This window comes from Babylonia areolata, chromosome 2 (assembly GCF_041734735.1).
Source record: "Babylonia areolata isolate BAREFJ2019XMU chromosome 2, ASM4173473v1, whole genome shotgun sequence".
Lineage (NCBI taxonomy): Eukaryota > Metazoa > Mollusca > Gastropoda > Neogastropoda > Buccinidae > Babylonia > Babylonia areolata.
Window position 1 is genome coordinate 20,817,021 of NC_134877.1, and position 21,619 is coordinate 20,838,639.

The 21,619-nt window shown below is 37.4% G+C and overlaps 1 protein-coding gene across 2 annotated transcripts in view; it reads left to right on the top strand.

Annotated features, from left to right (window-relative positions):
* Positions 1–271: 271 nt before the first annotated feature.
* The window catches only part of LOC143279348 (vitamin D3 receptor B-like), a 65,278-nt gene continuing 43,930 nt past the window's right edge, over positions 272–21,619 (top strand). For both annotated transcript variants that reach the window (XM_076583369.1, XM_076583370.1), the window contains exons 1-2: positions 272–510; positions 16,283–16,627. In XM_076583369.1, the coding sequence (XP_076439484.1) occupies positions 16,538–16,627 (90 nt within the window). In that variant the 5' untranslated portion in view covers positions 272–510; positions 16,283–16,537. The remainder of the gene's footprint in view (positions 511–16,282; positions 16,628–21,619) is intronic.

Sequence of the window (21,619 nt, forward strand, 5' to 3'; positions counted from 1 at the left end):
CTTCCCAGCGAATAAAATAGTGGCTTTGTCATAGTCCAAAATTTTCAGTGTTAAAGAAAGAACACACACACACACACACACACACACACACACACACACACACACACACACACACACACACACACACACAATCACTTAGGTACGTTTTTGTAAAAGGGTTGGAATGTTTGTTCCCTCGCCGAACATTTTATGTTTGTTAGGTTTGCGGTTAAAAGACAGAGGGTTGTCGTCTGCGTTTGTCGTCGGCTTGAGAAATGTTTGGAAGGCAGCTGTTCTGTGCAGTGCGAATTTGAGCTGATGAACGTTCACTTCATTTAGGCAGATCATAGTGTAAAGCAGTTGATCATCACGAGGATATGCCGCAGCTCACGCGCTGCCACACACCCAGCATTGCTCAAAGCTGTCGAAAGTGACCAAGTGTGCTCGATCGACCGTGTTGACCGACATAATAATATCCCTGGTTTGTGCCTCAGGATTTCATGAATCCACAGCTGAACAAGCGACCCTAAGGTAAAACTCTCACGATCATAAATGTTCTCATGATCATAACTGTGATTGAAGCCTCTTGGTAGTGAAGCAAGCACATTATACACGTGTCTTTCGACAGAAACACGTTACCCAATTGTATTTTTAAGGTAAGCAGCTCCGATGTTGTGCTCGGCAAGTTCCGAAGTTGTGGAGCGAGACCTGTTTGGAGACTGGATGCAAGATACTCGGTTACCATGACACAACTTCGTCACTCACATGACTGTGGATTTATTCCGTTTAAAAGTGTAACTGAAATAAGACAGTAGAACTTACAGCGACATAAGAATCGGAGTGTTGATTGTGGTCGCTCAACGGAAGAAGAACGGGAAATCATTGAATACCAGGTGTGAGTAGAACAATTAGTTTACATTTAAGAGTCATGTAGTAGAAGCTAAGAAACATATTTTTCACTTGAATTTGATCAAGAAACCACAGATTACGGCAGATTATTATTTAATGTGATCCTTGTCTACCATCATATATTTGAGGTAATGGTTTTGATAAGAGTTTTTGAACTGTCAGTCTTTTGAATGGATATAAAAATCGAGTTTTAGAACTGTCAGTCTTTTGAATGGATATAAAAATCAAAGAATTAACAGAGATAAAAACTGCACAAAAATCTCCAACCCCGTTATCAGACAGTGTATATTGTCATGCTTACGAAATATAATGAAGTTATGTGAACATGAAAAATATGTGTGCACCCTGGGCATGTATACAATTTGTATGTATACATGCATGTATACATATATGTACCTGTGCAAGTACCACCTCTTCTTGAATAATTTGACCTACCAGAATACCAGGTGATTACTTTCATTTCATTTTTCTGTCTGCCTAGGAGGGTGGATGTAAGAAGGCATATAATGATATATTCCACTTCCATCACTAAACAAATTCATTTTCATTCTTCACACAGTGTCTGTTCTATCTGTTCTCTATCTGCTCCTCTCACTCCACCTGTCTGCCCCCCCACGCCCCTCCCCCCCACCCCACTATCCCTCCTCAACCCCCTCGATACACACACATGTGCAGAGAAGTGCATGTACTTATGTAGTCACACACACACACACACACACACACACACACACACACAGAGTGCACACACACACACACACACACACACACACACACATACACACACACACAACCAAACACACTCACACACTTGGAAAAAAAATGCTTCAAGATTTTATTCCTCTGCTGAATAAACACTAACCACATAAACTGTGTGTGTGTGTGTGTGTGTGCGTGTGTGAAATTTTGTGTGTATGTGTGTGTTCTATATAAACTCTCTCTTTTGTGTGTGTGTGTGTGTGTGTGTGTGTGTAGATGTGCATGCATGCTTGCTTGTGTGTTTGTTTATTTCAGTGTGGCTTTCATATTTTTGAGACAGCAATGTTTAACAACCAACCAATAGATCGTATAGTCTGAACGGCTTTAGGTAAATTTACTTGGGTATGAAACTATTATTCCAGTCTTTTTCTTTCTTGGAAGTTGTATGTGGAAAAAAATTTCATGTTAGATCAAAGAATTATTTTTCTGTCTACAGAAATCATTTTGGCAATGGTTTCCAGTGAAAACATTCATTTGAAAATTTATCTGTTCATCCTGTTGAAAATTTAACCATTGAATTTTCTCTTCCTCAGAGTAACATTCCTGTATTGAATGTTGAATGTTTATATAGATCTATCATCTTCATGCAGCTTCTAACTTATTTATTTAATTGTTTGGGGTGTTTTTTTTAGACTAAATGCCAATGTTTTCATTGTAATAAAAACTGCAGTGACAATTAGGAACCCAACTAAAGGTTATGTGTACTTTGTGTATATGCATGGGTGAATGCTTATTTCTTGGCTAGCTGACTATGAATATGTCTGTCTTTGTATCTCTCTCTCTCTCTCTCTCTCTCTCTCTCTCTCTCTCTCCAGTTTTCATTATATGGTTAGAGTCTGAAAGAATGGTCATAAATGTGTTACTTCAGTTAAAGATGCTTTAAACATTTTGACAATGATAGATTCCTTATATTATTAAAAACTCATATTTTTCTTGGGTATACCAGTTTACAACTCCTGATGAGCCCTTTGAGGTTTGGTGCCTTCACTTTTAAAATATCTATGATAAGCATGCACCATATAAAATCAAACATATAAAACACCTTGTTGATGCTATGACTTTGCATGACTTCTTTCTGTCTAAAGGCTATAAGGAAGAATTAAAGAACCAGAGAAATCTTGTCAGTCATTTAAAATGTCTAGCTAAAAGCCTAAAGTCAAGTATTTTCGAGACCTTGCTTTTTCTAAATCTGACAGCAGGTCAATTTGGATTGCCATTGACCAGTGAACAAGTAACAAGATTAATGCAAAATCCGCCTTATTACTTATCTGAATCCAGAAGATCTCAATGCCCACTTTTGTGAAATAGCTAATTTAACAGTATGATCTGATAGGTGTGTACTTAATAATCTTGAAGTTGCAAGAATTGTGTGCTTCAGAATACCTTTTGACCTGAACATCCTACTAATATCCATTAATGAAGTTTACAATGCTTTGATTCATTTGAAACAAACAAGCACTCATGGACTAGATGGTACTGATGGTAAAATTCTAATTAGTAAAAATTGCTAGTCCTGTTATTTCTTAAACCTTCATGTTTTTAACCTGCGAATAAGCAAAAGTCAATTCCAAAAAAACATTCAAAATTGCTAAAGTTACACCACTTCATAATTCTGGTGATCGTACTAACCATTCTAACTATAGAGCTATTTCTGTTTTATCAGTTATTTCAAAACTCTTAGAAAATTACATTATAAAGCATTTCCTAGTCATTTTGACAAATTTGATCTGTTTCATCCTAACCAGTTGGGATTTAGGAAACATCACTCATGTCACATTGCACTGACCAATTTAGTCGATAAATGGCTTACTTACATAAATGATAGTAAAATCGCTAGAGTTGTCTTTGATGCGATAGACCACACTCTTCTTCTGAAAAAACTTAAACTGTATGGCCTGTCAAGTGACACACTGGAACATATCTCTTTATTCTTATATAAAAGAAAACAACTGGTGCTGGTCAATGGGCCAGTGATCTTCTCTTATGCTAGTGAAATATGGTATACCTCCAGAATCTGTCCTGGAACCTATATTATTTTCCATTTATATGTATTTATATATAAAAAGATTTGCATTTGTCTTTAACAGCACACTGTGAAATGTTCGCATATGACACGACCCTGCATGCTAGTAATTCAAAATGGTATTAAATATGTGCATCATTACAAATAAATTGATATCAGTCAATTAGTTGTGTGGTCAGACTTAAACCACATGAGCCTACACCCACATAAAACAAAATTTATGATGAAAACCAACTGACAAATTCAAAGGAGCATCAGAACATCTATGATATTTGGCTTCTTCTATTGATCTATGGTAAAAGCATCAGTGAAGTTGAGTTCCATAAAGCTTTAGGGGTGGTTATTAACAACCTGACGTGGTCTGAGCATGTAGGAATGATATGCAATTCTCTCTCTAAAAAGATTTATCAGCTATCCAAGATTTAACATTTCTCAGATATATCCATTCCCATAAAATGTTTTTGCATTTCTTTATTGAATCTCATGTAAATCATGCATCTACTGTTTGGAACTGGCAAACGAAAATATCCTCAAACCTCTGCTAAATCTCTCTCTGTATATATAGACATGCTCTGAAATTAGTTTTACAAAAACGGTCTTCTTTATCCACTACACACTATGCAATGTTGGACATTCTTCCATTGAAATTGAAACTCAAATATAACAAAGCAGTTTTCATTCCTGTTCAAAATATTATCTGGTTGTGTTCCACCGACAATTACTTGTTCCTTTCATTTGAATAGTAATCACCATGCTTGTAAGTTAATGCTGTCTCTTCCTAGAATTGATCATTTTTAATCCAGCCTCATACATTCTGGTGGTTTGCTCTGGAACAATATTCCATCCTCTCTGCATAGGAGGAAGGTGGCAGAGTGGTTAAGACCATGAGGGTCTGGGTTTGAATCCTGCTTTTGCCCTTTCTCCCAAGTTTGACTGGAAAATGGAAATGAGTGTGTAGCCATTTGGATGAGACAAAAAACTGAGGTCCGGTGTGCAGCATGCACTTGGTGCACTGAAAATGAACCCATGGCAACCAGAGTATTGTCCTCTGGCAAAATTCTGTAGAAGAAATCCAGTCTGCTAGGTACACAAATAGATATAATATATCATGCACTCAAGGCCTGACTAAGTGCGTTGGGTTGTGCTGCTGGTCAGGCATCTGCCAAGCAGATGTTGTGTAGCATATATGGATTTGCCCGAATGTAGTGATGCCTCTTTGAGAAACTGAAACTGAAACTGCATAATGACACCTCTTTAGATGCATTTCAAAATGCATATATCCAGATATCCCACCATCACCATCGCCATTGTCATCATCATCATCATCTCTCTCTCTCTCTCTCTCTCTCTCTCTCTCTCTCGCTTGCTCGCTGTGTGTGTGTGTGTGTGTGTGTGTGTGTGTGTGTGTGTGTGTGCACTGCACCTGCATATATTCATATATACATTTTTGTCATGAATGCAAGTATTATGATTATGTAAAGGTGGTCTGTAAATGTTCACCATGTATTTGACTGTCATGTTTGTATTTCCATAACCCTTTGTTTTCTATGAATACTTTGATTTCATTTCTCTTTACCCTGGGGGCTGGACATAAAAAAAGCATCTCTCTCTCTCTCTCTCTCTCTCTCTCTCTCTCTCTCTATATATATATATATATATATATATATATATATTAATTTTAACCAATATATATATATATATATATATTGGTTAAAATTAATAAGGCTACCCACATCGAGATTATGTAAGCAGGCGTATGAAATGTTAGTAAATGAACATGAGAGAGGGAAGGAAAACTGGGTATATCTGTGGATGTGTCAGCGAGTTGGATGTGTAGAAGGATTTGTTTCAGAATTCAAAGATAGGCTAATTGCTTCATATAAACAGAATTGGCACTGTAAAATGGAAAGCACTGAGAAATATAGATGGTTTTATAGTTTTAAAAGTATATTTCAAACAGAAAAATATATCACAGTCGTGACAAACAAGTGGCACCGAACAAGTCTCGCCAGATTTAGATAGAGAACGATTGGGTTGAATGCTTATAAAAAGTGGTTTCAAACTGAGCCCTCGTTACTCTCCCCTTGTCCGATGTGCGGTCATTTAAGGGAGGATGAATTACATTTTCTGTCTAGTTGTAAAGCTTATGACGATATTCGAGAAAAATGTGTTGTATTTAAAACCAATTTAGCAAAGAATGAAGATCTTTTTTGGAGTGCTTAATCTAAATCGGGAAACTTCACTACAGTCACTTGCAAAATATATTGCCGAAGCGAATAACATGCGACGAAAAAAAAAACCGACGGCAGTAGTATCAGATGTTGTTCATTGTGAAAATTGAAATCTGTGTTGTCATTCTCATATGGAAAATATTTATGTTATACATTTATATATGTTTGTTTTTTTTTAAATTTCTCTCTACATCACATTACTTTGAATGGATGGTCAACTGCACTTAGTTGCATAGATTGATTTCGTTTTGGTTTTCGTTTTCATCAATATTATTACTATTGATGCATGTTGTTATTTGTATTATGAACCCCCATGTCATTAGGGCTGTAAAGGTATTGACATTAAAGTGTTCAGTGTTCAGTATATATATGTGTGTGTGTATATATATATATATATATATATATATATATTAATAATTTATAGATTTTTTCTTTAAATCTTGGGATTTACTATCAAGAGTTCCCTTAGTCCCCTGTGGATTATTACCCCTCGTTACTGGCCCCCATAGTCCCTGTCTGGTATTTATCGACTTCTTAGATTTTAAGACAATGTTAACACTATGTTTACCTTCAGTGTTCTGCTCTGTTGGTTTTTTATGAAACAGCTGTTGCTTGCTGTACATACCAGCCTTCCTTTTGGAGGAACATGAGCATATATAAGAGCTTTAAAAAAAAAAATTTTTTAACCCAACAAAATAACAACCACCACCCCACCCCACCCAAAATGCAGTTACAGTTTTAAATGTTAAAAGTTTAATAAGACTGTTTTTTATGCTTCCTCCATTACTTTAAAGAAAACGAAGAAATCTGAGCTTGGAGATATACATATATGGAAAGAGAGAGAGAGATGTATGTGTAATGTTGGGGGGGAAAAAACCCAAAAGAAAAGAATTGCCCTCCTTTCTTTTCTAATTCTACTCTCAGATTTTTACCCGTGGGGAGAGCATCTTGTCTGTGATGTGTTGTATATATATATATATATATATATATATATATATATATATATATATATATATATATATAAATAACACGTTTGTTATCACTAACTACGTCAATATCAATGTTACCACAAAGGAGTTGTCAACATAGGGAAGTAATATCTATCTAATTATCTGTCTTTGCCAATAGTTTTAAAAGTAAAATAATGGCAATGGAAAAAAAGAATAATAATAATTATTATTAATTTTTAAAAAATATAAATAGAATAATAAATTAGAATTTATTATTTTAAAAAAAATGAATAAGACAATAATAATGATTATAGTACATTAGTAGTAATGACTTTCCTTTTTCTTTTTCAAGCCAGTTTGCTGTTCTGTAGGTTCAAATGTCGCAGAAATGGATCCTGTTTTTTCAAATAATACTTGTTTACATTTGGAAAACAGAGACGAGTTTGTTTGCCTTTGGGATATAGAAGAAGGTGGAAAATCTTAAACCACTTTACTTGCACTACTTCATATGTGGTGTACAATTATGAGATGCCAAATCTATCGGACTTTCAGTTTGTTGGATCTACCAAAAGCCTAAAAAAACAGGTGGTCTATCCATAAGACTTAAGAGAGATGCAAAGAAAGGCATGTTAAGTCATCGAATCACCCTACAGATGGAGATTTGAACTACCTCAAAGTCTTTTACATTAAACATATAGAAAAAGAAGACGTAGAGTGATAAGATAAGAATAACTTTATTATCTCCAACTGGAGAAATTTGGTCAGGTGCATTATCACAACATAGACAAGTAAACAACATGGGGACCATAACTGTAAAAGCCAACAACAGCCCCAACAAATATTACGAAGATACAAATGTAAAAAATATCACGTACATCGTTTCATACATACATCCACACACTGCAGGTAATAACTAGTATTCTTAATGTAAAAACAGAAAGAATTAAGAAACATTATTTGAATATAATTATAAACATAGCCTACTATACTGCACATTGATTATAATAGACAGATAAGATAAGAATAAAGATGAATTGCGGAAAACCACAACCAGATAATCAGCACACACCCGCACCGCACCCCCCCCCCCCCCCCCTCCCCCCCACACACGGATAACTTGATCAAACAAGAGTAATAAACATATGTTCTCAAATAAAAGCATTTCACATATTCGCTTTTAAAAACATTGCAATTAATTATTACATCGTAATTATTAAACAGAAATATATTTAGAATATGGACGTTAGCATTAGACATATTCATTGTACATTCATCCTGCATATTGCACATTATTCTTCCTACATATTGCACATTCATTATAACCAATTGTCACGTTTTAAGCTCAGTAAACGCACACACACACACACACACACACACACAAACACACACACACCACAACTAGAACAAGGTACAGCCTATCATGCACGGACTTTCACACGTCTCACATGAGAGTGCGCGCGCGCACACACACACACACAGTTCTCAAGAATTTAAAAGGTGGATTGAACGTGGAATAAAAGTCTTCAGAGCTCTGGATTTCAACTTAAAAGTTCTGTAGCGTCGTCCTGATGGCAATAGCTCATAATACTTTGCTAAAATATGGGTGTCGTCAGTTGCTATCTGCCTGCTTTTTTTAACCACTCGACTTTCATACAGCTCTTGCATACTAGCTTGTTTCTGGCCTAGAGGTAATGCGTCTGCCTAGGAAGCGAGAGAATCTGAGCGCACTGGTTCGAATCACGGTACAGTCGCCAGTATTTTCTCCCCCTCCACTAGACCTTGAGTGGTGGTCTGGACGCTAGTCATTCGGGTGAGATGATAAACGGAGTTCCCATGTGCAGCATGCACTTAGCGCATGTAAAAGAACCCACAGCAACAAAAGGGTTGTCCCTGGCAAAATTCAGTAGAAAAATCCATTTCGATAGGAAAAACAAATAAAAACTGCATGCAGGAAAAAAAAGAAAAGAAAAGAAAAGAAAAAGGGTGGCGCTCTCAGTGAAGCGATGCCCTCTCCCTGGGGAGAGCAGCCCGAATTTCAGACAGAGAAATCTGTTGTGACAAAAAAAGAGAATACAATACAATGTTGCTAAAAAGGAAATTATACTGGCAGGGAAGCCTAGGGACCCTTGTCAAAGACTGGAATGAGAGGAAAGATGCCAACAGGATTATGAAAAATAGGATCCAGTTCCAAGACATTCAGTCCCAGAGAACAGCAAACTAACCAGCTGGATAGCTGGATTAAAAAAAATGATGACCATCCAAAGGAGAGATAGACTTTGTTCTGTGATTATGAATGTGCACTTTTTTTTTTCTTTTTTGGGGGTGTGAGGAGGGTGTTGGTTTTTGTTATGTATTTAAAAAAAATTATATTATCATAATCATTATTCGTTGTATTTCTTTTATAACCTTTTTTTTTCCAGCTATTGCCAAAGATAGATGGATAGATTAGATATTACTTCACTATGTTACAGCTCTTCTGTGGTAACATTGGTATTGACATGTGAGTGTGTGTGTGTGTGTGTGCGCGTGTGCGCATGTGTGTGTGTGTATCTATTTATCTATCAACCTGTCTTTCCATCTATCTGTCTATCTCTATACATATACAACATTATATATTATTATATATATGTATATTAATTGCCCACTAGCACAATTTGGTTTTATGTTTCTGTTACATGTATACTTTTACTAGTTTTAGATTAAGCATTTTTATGTTTGTGTTCCATTTAGTGTTTTTCAGTCCTCAGGTGAAGAATTTTGAAAGTGGTCAACATAACATGCATATCCTTGGAATATATGCATGACCATTACAAAGCATTAGTACGACAGCACATATTGCATTCCAGGTTTTCTTCTTTTCAGGTTCTGATGCATATATATTGACAGTGTTTTATAATTATAATAATGATAATAACTGGACATTTGTCAGTGCTTTCCTCATTGCACAAAACGCTTTACAATCCACACACACATGCATATGAAACATACTCAGTCCTCAATTCACAATCATGCACAATATATATATATATATATATATATATATATATATATATATATATATATATATATATATATGCGCATACAAACGTGTATGTACAATACAAACATAAATAAAATATACATACATGCATACATAGCGCATACATACATTATGCATGCACTGAGGAATCCACGTGCAAATGGCTGGGCTATGAAATAACAGTGATCTGTTAAAAAAAAAAATGTAATAAGCAGAGGAAATATCTAAAACTCAATGCCAGTACGTGTTTTATAACTTCTTCTGAACACCAGCAGACTACCTAAGCACAACAGTCCTCAATAATAATATGACTATATGACTATTATTATTATATATATATATATATATATATATATATTGTGTGTGTGTGTGTGTGTGTGACGCAGAGAGAATCACGTCATGGCCGACATATGTCCTTTTTCAGACATACATAACAAACACACACACACACACACACACACACACGCGCGCGCGCGCGCGCACACACACACCGTTGCAAACAATTGCTGAAGTCGTCATCAGTGCATCTCCCATCACGCGGTATGATGTCGAATCCGCTGACAGCCGTTGATCGCGCAGTTCACTGCGTACCAGCCCCTCTCCGCGTCCAACCCCCTCCGACGCCCCCCCCTCCCCCCCTCCCACCCGCCAAAAGCGCTTCTGACTGATTGCGCAGTTCAAAGCACAACCACGTACCCTTATCCCCCAGGCCCCCAATTAAAACTGCCCCTCTCCCCAATACCTCGACTTGCAAGAAGGTAATTCATCTCAATAAGTGCAGTTAGGTGAGTGAGTGAGTGCGGGAGACAGAGGACAGCTCTTTTCTTTTCCCGAAAGCAATCATTTTCTTTTCTTTTATCGACTCATTTGTGTAAACAAAGTGAGTGTGTTTTAACCCGGTGTTCGGTTGTCTCTGTGTGTGTGTGTGTGTGTGGTAAACTTTAACATTGACATTTTCTCTGCAAATACTTTGTCAGTTGACACCAAATTAGGCATAAAAATAGGAAAAATTCATTTCTTTCCAGTCATCTTGTTTAAAACAATATTGCACCTCTGGGATGGGCACAAAAAAATTAAAAAATGAAGCCTAATTATATGCAAACTGCATTTACTGTTATATTTATATTTTTTGTAAAAGAACCCACAGCACTTTGATCTGACACTTGGCACTTTGATCTGATATTCTGACCCAACAACAAGAGGAGTCATTATTATCATTTTTTGTTCAAACAGGAACTTCTTTTGCTAAGCATGGAAGTTTTGTTTATTTTGCAAACGTTTTGGTGCAGATAGTAAAAAAAGGAAATTACTCTGTAATTATGCAAGGGGACTTAATTTGCTTTAAACTGATCTTTCTCATCTTAAACATTACATTTTGAAATTATACACAATATATAAAAAGCTTGGATTTTTTTTTTTCAGTGTATCACAAGTGAGTCTTGAAGGCCTTGCCTCTCATGTTTTCTCTCTTGTTTTCTTTTCTTTTTTCTTTTTGTTGTTGTTAGTTCAGAAATATCTGAAGAAGGCGGTTTGTATCGACTTGGTGTACCGACATATGACAATTCATTTGCCAGATCCAGAACATTCGCAGTAGGTCGTTGCCTATTAATGATCGAATTAAGTCGGCATAGAAACAATTAAGGGCGTGCGTGCAGGGTGGTCCGCAAGGCGTAATGCATGAAACTGGAGGTACTTTTTCGAGGGGACACGTTAAAATGTGATTCAGGAAATCGTTTGGAAGACAAACTTAGGTAAGGGCGACAACCGGTCGGGACGTTTGCTCCGCTGTTCTGGGCAATTGCTGAACACACACAGTGACACACCGTGACACACAGTGTCACACACACACACGCACACACACACACACACACACACACACACACACACACACACGGATATAGATACATTAAACCATCAATCCGGCTTTAAACTATATCAAGAAAATATACCAAAGAGAAATAGATTAAATAGAAGTGCTGATAATGGTCTTACATTATCATCAGAAAAAACACACATTATGCTTTTTAACAATGGTACAAACCCAGAAGAGTTACCAACATTTAAGATGGAAAATGAGACAATTCAGTATAAAGATACTGTTAAGTTTTTAGGATTGATACTTCAAAACTAACTTGGAATAGCCATATTGAATATATATTAACAAAAGCAAGAAAATCTTTAAACTTACTCAAAATTGTGAGTAAACAATACTGGGGACAAGATACAACGATTTTGAAACATTTATCATCATCACTTATTCGATCCAAACTATCCTGTGGACAAGAAGTCTTTTTCATGCTCCAAAATATTTGCTAAAGAAACTTCAAAGCATAGACTGTAAAGCATATATAGACTTGCCCTTGGTGTACCTTTCCATGCATCGACCCTCGGAACGTACAAAGAAATAGGAGTACTACCTTTAGATGAATACCGAAACCTCGCATGTGCTAAATACGTACTGAGAAGCTCAACAACTGAAAATTATACATCAGAGGAAGTAAAAATTACATCCGAAAACAACTTCCCCAAAAGAGCTAAAAACATATTCAATACCCATTGGCACGTTTGTGTCAAACCTGTTCGAAAAATCTTGAATTAATTCAGATGACGCAGACACACAGAAGACCGTAAGTCCATACCCCATCTGGGAGATGAATAAAGCACATTTTGATGTTAATCATACTGACATTAAAAAGAATGAAAATCCGAATATCATGGCAACAGAAGTCCGAGTACACCTTCAAAATAGATACTGTGATCATTTACAGATCTACACAGATGGCTCACTATTAGACAATGGCCAAGCAGGTTCAGCTTTCGTTATACCAGAACTGAAAACGGAAAGATCATACTATATTGGTAAAAATCGTTCAATATTCAATGCTGAACTTATTGCTGTTCTTATGGCTTTAATCATATTCTTGATATTCCAATTTGCCTTCTACAAGTCTTGTTTTGCGTTGATTCCAAATCTGTATTATGTGCTTTAAACTCGTCAAATTGTAAGAACAAATCTAAAATCATACTAGAAATCAGCCACATTTTACATCTTTTAAGCTTGAAAGGAACACATATTACGTTTTTCTGGGTTCCTTCACATCTTGGTATTCTCTACAATGAATGGGCTGACAGGGCTGCAAGAAAAGGTGCAAAAAAACGAACAGGGAACCATAGAACTTAATGTGCCTCTGTCTGTACATGAGGGTTATAGATTACTGGAAAAAAACATCGTGGAACAAAGTCAGAGAATTATACCAGGAAAACGGCAAAGCTTTAAATCATAGTGTAATTAATGTTCAACAACCGGGAACTATCAATCAGTCAAATACATACAGTAATTCAATAAGATTAAGGCAGATTCATACATTATCAAACAGGATAAAACTGAACGCTTTTATAACAAAGTTCAGCAAAGATGTCAGATGCATATGTGGAGAACATATTTCTAGCAACCATGTAATATTCGAATTTCAGAATCAAAAATGTTTTTTGCCAGACTTCACCAAAAGTTCTTTTGAATGTGTTATTAACAATTCCAGTATGTTATTTGTTATTGCAGGTTTGCTGCATAGTCCTATAGGACATTTGTTATAGATGTTATAGTTGTTTGATGTTGGCGTTTATAACGTTTCCATTTTTCCTAGCGTTGTCTCTCTCTATTCACCCTCCACACATACATACTTTTACCCCTCCCCCTCTCACAGCCCCTACCCCCACGGTTTTTTGTTGTTGTTTTTGTTTTGTTTGGGTTTTTGTTGTTGTTGTTGTTTTGTTTGTTTGCTTTTTTCGTCTAATATCACTTCAAGTGGAAAGACGTTAAACTGAAGACAACAACAACAACAACAACAACAACAACACCACACACACACACACACACACACACACAAACCTACACACACACACACACGCACGCGCGCGCGCATGCCCGCACACACACACACACACACACACACACACACACACATATGTATATATACACTATCATCAACACACACATATACATTCATATACACGCTCGCACGCACGCACTCATACACACAAGCATGCATCTGCATACACAGACACACACAGTCACACCACCCCGGCACCCCTTCTCCTTTTCTCCTGCTCCCCTCCCTCTCCACTTTTTTCCCATCTAACAACAAGAATGGAAAGATTTTCTAGCGCGCGTGCATATATAGAATCTCTCTCTCTCTCTCTCTCTCTCTCTCTCTCTCTATATATATATATATATATATATATATATATATATATATATATATATAATATGGTTAAAACGACTGCCAGAAAAGGTGACTCAGTCCTAAAGTGGTGACCACTCCGGAGGCGCAGGTTTAAACCTGCTGAGGACCAGGGGGAAACAAAGAAGAAAAAAAGGTGGCAATACAGAAATCATGACATGCGTGCGGCCCGGCCTTCATAGAGTGTGAGGAGTTATAAAAAAGGGCCGAAACACTTGACTGAGGGGGGCTTCTTCTCTGAAGACCTTGTACTGTCCAGCTCTCCAAAGAATTTCTTATCACTCTATAGATAATATTATATAAAATGTGTGTGCGTGCATCTCTCTCTCTCTCTCTCTCTCTCTCTCTCTCTCTATATATATATATATATATATATATATATATCTGTGTGTGTGTGTGTGTGTGTGTGTGTTAAAACTATATTAGAAATCATGAAAGTCAGTATCATACACAAATATCACACACACTGTATAAACATTCTCCTTTCCAATAATATGTTATGTCTAATGAGTTCGAGACCTGCTTCTGTTTCATTGTCGACATGTACCTAAACCCATCGTTCGCAGTTCGACTTGCCCGTTCGCATATAACCTCAGACACCCTGCTGTTTCAACCGTCGAAGAAACGTTGGAAAGATGGAGTAGACATACGATGTGTTTCTTGTGGGTTTTTTTATGTTTTTTTGTTTGTTTGTTTGTTTTTGTTTTGTTTTGTTTTTAGTGGGGGGGATGAGGGGGTGCAAGCAATCAGAGAAATGCTTTAAAAAAAAAATAAAAAAAATAAAAATAAAAAAACCAACTAGATGAGCTGGTATGTGACTTCGTTGAGCAGAACTCGTTGAGAGGGAATGAGAGGGGTGTGACGTTTGCAGCATGGGCATGTCATTTTTACTGAAATCCGATACAAACGTCAAAAATCAACACCACGCTTTTGTTGCCGCTCGCTCGCACGCAATCACCAACCCTAACTCAGAACTACAGACGGGTACATGTATGTACGTGTGTATGTATGTATGTATTATTCATTTTATGTGTGTAGGCTTATAGATAGATATATAGATATATCTCGATAGATTGATAGAGGCTATCCAGCACCCTGGCACCCATTTCCTCATCTCACAATAATTCCGCACGCTCCGTTCAAGTGGTCATATGAAACACCAAAAGTTAAACTTATTTCACGAACTGAAGTAGCATAATTATGTGGGTTCTTTTCAGCAAGCTCACTCTCTTTACAAGCTGAACGCGTCATACCATAAAACAAGGTATGACATCATTATAATTATGTGGATTTCAGTAGCGGAAACGCTGTTATGTCTCAATACAAGTTAAACGTAGTTGATAGAGGCTAAATGACAATACTTGTACATTTGCTCGTGTACTTGTCACTTCATTGTGAGCACGTAAAAAAAAAGGGGGGGAAAAGAACGTTGTGACGTTGGAACGAGTAGGCCTGCAATTGTGTTCCTGCAAACTTTTGCATTGTGATTTCTCTTAAAAAAAAAAAAAAAAAAAAAAAAAATATATATATATATAAGAAAATGACCCCATTGAATGTATAATTTGACGTTTTGATTATATTGATAATCATCCAAACTTATCAAGTTGCAGACACCAAAACAAACTAAAACAAAAAAAGATAATTATAAGAGAATGTATAATTTGACGTTTTGATTATATTGATAATCATCCAAACTTATCAAGTTGCAGACACCAAAACAAACTAAAACAAAAAAAGATAATTATAAGAGAATGTATAATTTGACGTTTTGATTATATTGATAATCATCCAAACTTATCAAGTTGCAGACACCAAAACAAACTAAAACAAAAAAAGATAACACCGGATCATATTTTGGAGAAAGAAAAAGTCACTATACTTCGACTTCTTTTATGATTTATTTATTTTCTATGTTTTATTTTATTTGAAAAAAGTATATATACATATAGATTTGTTGTTGTTGTTGTAATATTTATTCATCTATTTATTTCAGATTCATTTGTTTTGGATAGGTCCTATAAACCCTTGTGGCGTAGAAAAAGTAAAAGAGACGCATCATTTCGGGGTCAGCAGGCATACGTAGCACTTCTCAAAGACTCCATTTTATTAAGTAATGAAGTCGGAACCTATCTCCCCTGCGCTTAACCCAGCACTTTCACATTCCTTGGTCACAGGTATGTGGACCGCTCTTGGTCATCGTCAAGACGGGCAGTTCCACGGCCGTGTCTGCTGATTTCACCTGTGGCCGGTGTGACGTCTTTCTCCTGCTGTGGGCATAAGATCCAGACTGGTCATTGTGTCTGCCTGTGGCACGGATACAGCGGCAAGCGCTGATGTAGGCAAGGAAAGACGTGCGGGGGAAGGAGGCGCGCGTGTTTGAAGGATACCACGGCAACCACTGACGTCTGCAGGTGGATGCGTCACGGCTAATGGCGTCGTCCTCCTCGGGCGACAGCGAGCCACGACCTTCATCCTCTGCTGCCCGCTTCAGCCCGGACGCTGACACCTGCCCCTTCTTGGTGAGTGAGTGAATGCTGGTTGCTGGACACATGCTTCCTCTTCTCCTTTCCTCGGTCTCAGTCTCCGTCACTTCTGGGCGCGGACGTGCTCGTTACACACGTGCGCGCGTGTGCTCACACACACACGCACACACACACAAATGCACACGCACGCACGTACGGACGCACACACGCGCGCGCGCGCACACACACACACACACACACACACATATATATATATACACAGTTAGCACACACACACCCATCCATACACACATACGCGCGCGCGCATGCACACACACACACACACACAGAGGTATGCACGCACACACATGTATTACACAGAACACACACACACACACACACACACACAGGTATCATTTGCATTCATGTAAAACACTTTTGATGCTGAAAATGTGAAAACTTAGAGCCGCACGTGTTGCAGTACACAGCGATTTCTGTCTGTTCAAAAGAAAAATGAAGTCACATTTCCCGACTTTCATCAGGATCAGTCAGCTGTTGTCCAGTGATGACCATGTAGAATGTCCTTTGTAATGAAATACAGCCTATGCCAGGTGTCAGACAAATCATCACCGGGAACAAAAGAAAATAGAGTACCGCACCTCAGGTATCTAGATCTGTGTGCATTGTACATAATACCCTTATCAAAGCATCAGTGCCTCAGAAGACGAGCAAATAAATACTTCAGTCAGTGTGCACTCTCATATTTATTTGATGATTTATTTATTATATTTTATGTTATTGTCCATGTGAAGACAGAATCATGGAAATAAGGAATAGCTATTATTTGAATATATATATATATATATATGGGGTAGTTATATATTGAACACTCGTGGTTTTTTTCTTTTGTTGTTGTTGTTTTGAAAACTTTAAAAAAAACTGTACTGATGAAAGAAAGGCAAAGCAAATATTCTCAGACCTTGAGAACAGAGCTCTCTCCTTTTATGAGAAGTATTCAAACACACACACACACACACACACACACACACACACACACACACACACACGAATCAAGAATAGAATCAAGAATGTTTAATCATTTGACTCATTTTGAGGCATGGAGGATATAAAGTAACGTCAGTAGAATTATACATCAAAATTAAAACATGAACAGCAATTAAAACACTGAAACTGGAGACAACACTGAAACTGGAGATTTCAGATTCAAATATTCCTTTGGAATGGAGTCATTTCAAATAACTTCAAATTTCGGGCATTCCGTAATAAAATGAAATGCATCTCCAGTAAAACCCATATCACAGTTACAAGTTCGCAATTCACATGGAATATTATGGGGAATGTATGGGTAGGCGAACAGCGTGTAATTGCTAATGATTCGTATAGCGCCCCACTTCGAAGCGCGCTAGCGTTCTTAAGCGTTGCATAAATTCACAATGTAACGTCTGCTTCGACCTTTTTCTAATACCATGATGAATATCCATTTCCAAGGACCAGTCAAACATCAGCCATTTCTGGCTATTTCCGCGCTCTTTCTTCTCTTCACGCACCACTGCGTACCAAGGTTACAAACGCGCTCTCAAAATCATAAAAATCATTGAAAGCAACGTGAGCTGGTCGCTTCGACTGGATCGTTCGTAATTAGGCATGTCTACCTTAACGTCTACAAGTCTCAACATAATTTGTGACTACTACCCCTAAACAGTATTAATGATTAGACGTAACAATCAGGTACATTGGAAATATATACTTTTTAATTCCAAAGATAAAGTTTATATGATTATTAGATAGACATTCATTGTTGTTTTCCAAATCCGAATATAATTATATTTTGCCATTCCTGCCTGACAGGGAAACAAAAACTGTTAATGTTAAAAATGACTGTGAATCCCAGACACAATCAAATCCAGTTTCTGTCAAAATATTTCTTATGCAATTTAACCATGGCGATTTAAAGTTTCCTTCTTTAAATACAACTCAAACAAAATACCGTATAATTTACGAGAATATTTCTGTATTGCGGATGATATGATATCAGCCAAAACCTTATCATTCTTGTCTTCCCTAACACAGAGACAGAATTAATGCCAATTTCTCCATAAATCACGAGTCATAATATTTCTGTTCAAACGGAATAAATGTTTTAAACATTTCAATTGTAATTTATCCAAAATGGCATTTCGACATACAAAACAAATTCCAATAGACATTTTGTTTTCTAGTTGTTTCCAACAATGAATACATTGCGTTCAGGTGCTTGTTCATAGGCAATTTTCTTTCCATTAAAGAATGTACCTGTTCTGTTTAATCAATGCCCAAACATTTAAAAGAGTTACATCTTCTAATATTTGATCGTCAAGAGTGAAGACATCTCGAAGATTCATTCCAATTTGGAAAAAACAACAACAACAACAACAACAACAACAAAATTTGATTTTACTTGGCCCAGTTCACTTCAAGTATCCATTTCTGGCAATACTTTTGCTAAGTCGTGAGTTCTTTTTGCAAAGCAGATCAGGAATTAGCTAATGAAATAGTATCATCTGCGTATAAAAGAACAAGTAACCGAATTTATCTTCAAATATCTAATCATAACAAACTAAAGTCGATTTTAAGCGGAGAACAACCCTTCTCAATAATATACCGTTCAGTTTCATTTATAGATGATGAAAAAGAACAGATGAAAGATTTTGTCCTTGTCGAACCCCTCTGAAACTTCCAAATAATCGGATACTTTCCCGACAACAAAAACACAAGATTTGATTTTGATTATACATACTGACTGTAATATCAAATACTTAAACAGGCATTCCCTATTTTACTAGTTTCTGCCGCACTGTTTGCCTCCAGAGTCGCGGTTTTTGTGTGTGTTTTTTTGTAAATAAATGCACAGTACAGCAGTTGCTTTTTCATTGAAAATATACCAACCAAAGCTTTTACAACGAAAGCATTATCGAGTGTTGAAATTTTAATGCATGCATCTAAAACACACACACACACACACACACTTTTTCACACTCACCCTTCTCCACTTCTCCATCTCCCCCCGTGTTCCCCAACTCCCACCCCTTCCTCCCCCCCCCCCCCCCGCACTCCCCCCTCCCCCTAATATCACTTAAAAGTAGAAAGACGTTAAAATTGAAGACTATTTCTACTCACTTACGCGCGCGCACACACACACACACACACACACACACACACACACACACAGGGTTGGGAGGGGGGAGGATGGTGGCGGTGAATAGCATGAAGCCATATAGTCCGCAAGGTGGAAGCGAATGTTCTGCCCTTTTATCCTTCTCTTTGGCATGTGAAGCCACGAGACCATAAGTGTTTGAGGTTAAGTATGATACGGTTTTGAAAAAAAAGAAGAAAAAAGGGGGTTCGAGGGGAGTGTGGAGAGATACTGATACGGGGGTAGGAGAGGGAAATTTTTTTTTTAAAAAAGGGGGTGTGGGGGGGCACATGCTTGTCTCCGTTTCTTGAAATGTGGTACATGTTGTGACTTGACTTTATGAAAATGTCAGTAGCAGAAAGCTTTAGAACTGTGGCCATGAGAAAGCCAAGCTGGATTCGTATTGGCCAATCTGGGTGAAGGTGGACTCTCTCTGTGTGTGTGTGTGTGTGTGTGTGTGTGTGTGACAGACAGACGAAGAGAAAGGAGTTACACGAACAGAAAGACAGCCAACAGGAACCATCACAAAGCTTGAGAAAAGAACAGGACAGACTGAAAGATATGTATTCCGTTGGTATTTCCATGCGGAAGGTTCCAAAGCACATTATCATAACCAAGGAACCGCAGGTGATGCTGATTTGTAGTCTTTGTTGATGCAACCGTATTGGGGGGTGGGGGGTGGTGGTGGCTATAGCCAGATATAGGAACTGATAAATTGTAGGAGTGGATGATGCGTTCCGTGTCAGCGCCTAAAGAGGAATATTACGACCATTTTGACGTCAGCGACAGAAAAGGAGCTGTGCTTGAGTTGGAGCCAGGCCACAGATGTGATTCGTCAGTCAGCGTCTTTCTTGCCAGGCATCCACCCCGAAACAAAGTAAACAAATGAATATTTATAACATCAACACGAACAACAGTAACAACGGTGTTAAATAACAGTGTGCGGTAATGTCGCAGTTTAGCATCCTAAATTCCTGGAGCCAGGCTTCAGGTGTGTAGTGATTCGTCAGTCAGGGTCTTAATTTTCTTGCCTGACATTCACCCCGAATCAAAGTAAGCAAATCAGTTTGCGGTTATGTCGCAGTTTAACATCCTAAATTCTTGCAGCTGAATTTAGGATTCTAAAGTGAGACAGAATGAATCGCAGTTTAGCATCCTAAATTCTGGAGCTGAATTTAGGATACTAAAGTGCGACAATACCCAGTTTGCCATCATCTGTGTTTATCTCCCATCTTGCGATAACTTTACACAACGTTGTGCCGTAATTCTTGCCGTGACTTCATTATAATGTGTCATCCCCAAATGGTGTCTGTAAGGACGTCTTCCAGTTACGAATACACAGAACTTACAAGTTATATAAGAATTGTTCACTTATTGAATTATTGTCTCAGTCATTCAGGAACACAGAAATACATCTTTGAGAAGTGTATTGCGTTGTTCCATCGTTTTATTTTTGTTTTTGTTGTTTTTTGTGGTTTTTTGTTTTGTTTTTTTTGCTTTGTTCTTGTTGTTTTTGTTTGTTTTTATTCGTATTGTTTTTGCAGCGCTTCTGGTTGTCGGTCGCTCTCCATAATTATTCTGGACGAGCAAGACAACAGTCTGTCGGGTTGGGACATTTGAGCTCCATGCATAACCCGACGACCTGTTCGCTAATCATGGCAAGAACCAGTTCATGAGAATCAGATAAATAATTCATCACAGCAGTCAGTCCATAGCCAAGGCCGTTTCCTCTGAGAATAGTCATAGCGTTTATCAACAAAATAATCCGTTTTTTGTCCAGGAGCCATAGAGTCATGAGATCTAGGTCGTGGACCTCGAATTTGTATAATTAAAAAAAAAAAAAATAAAAAAAATTA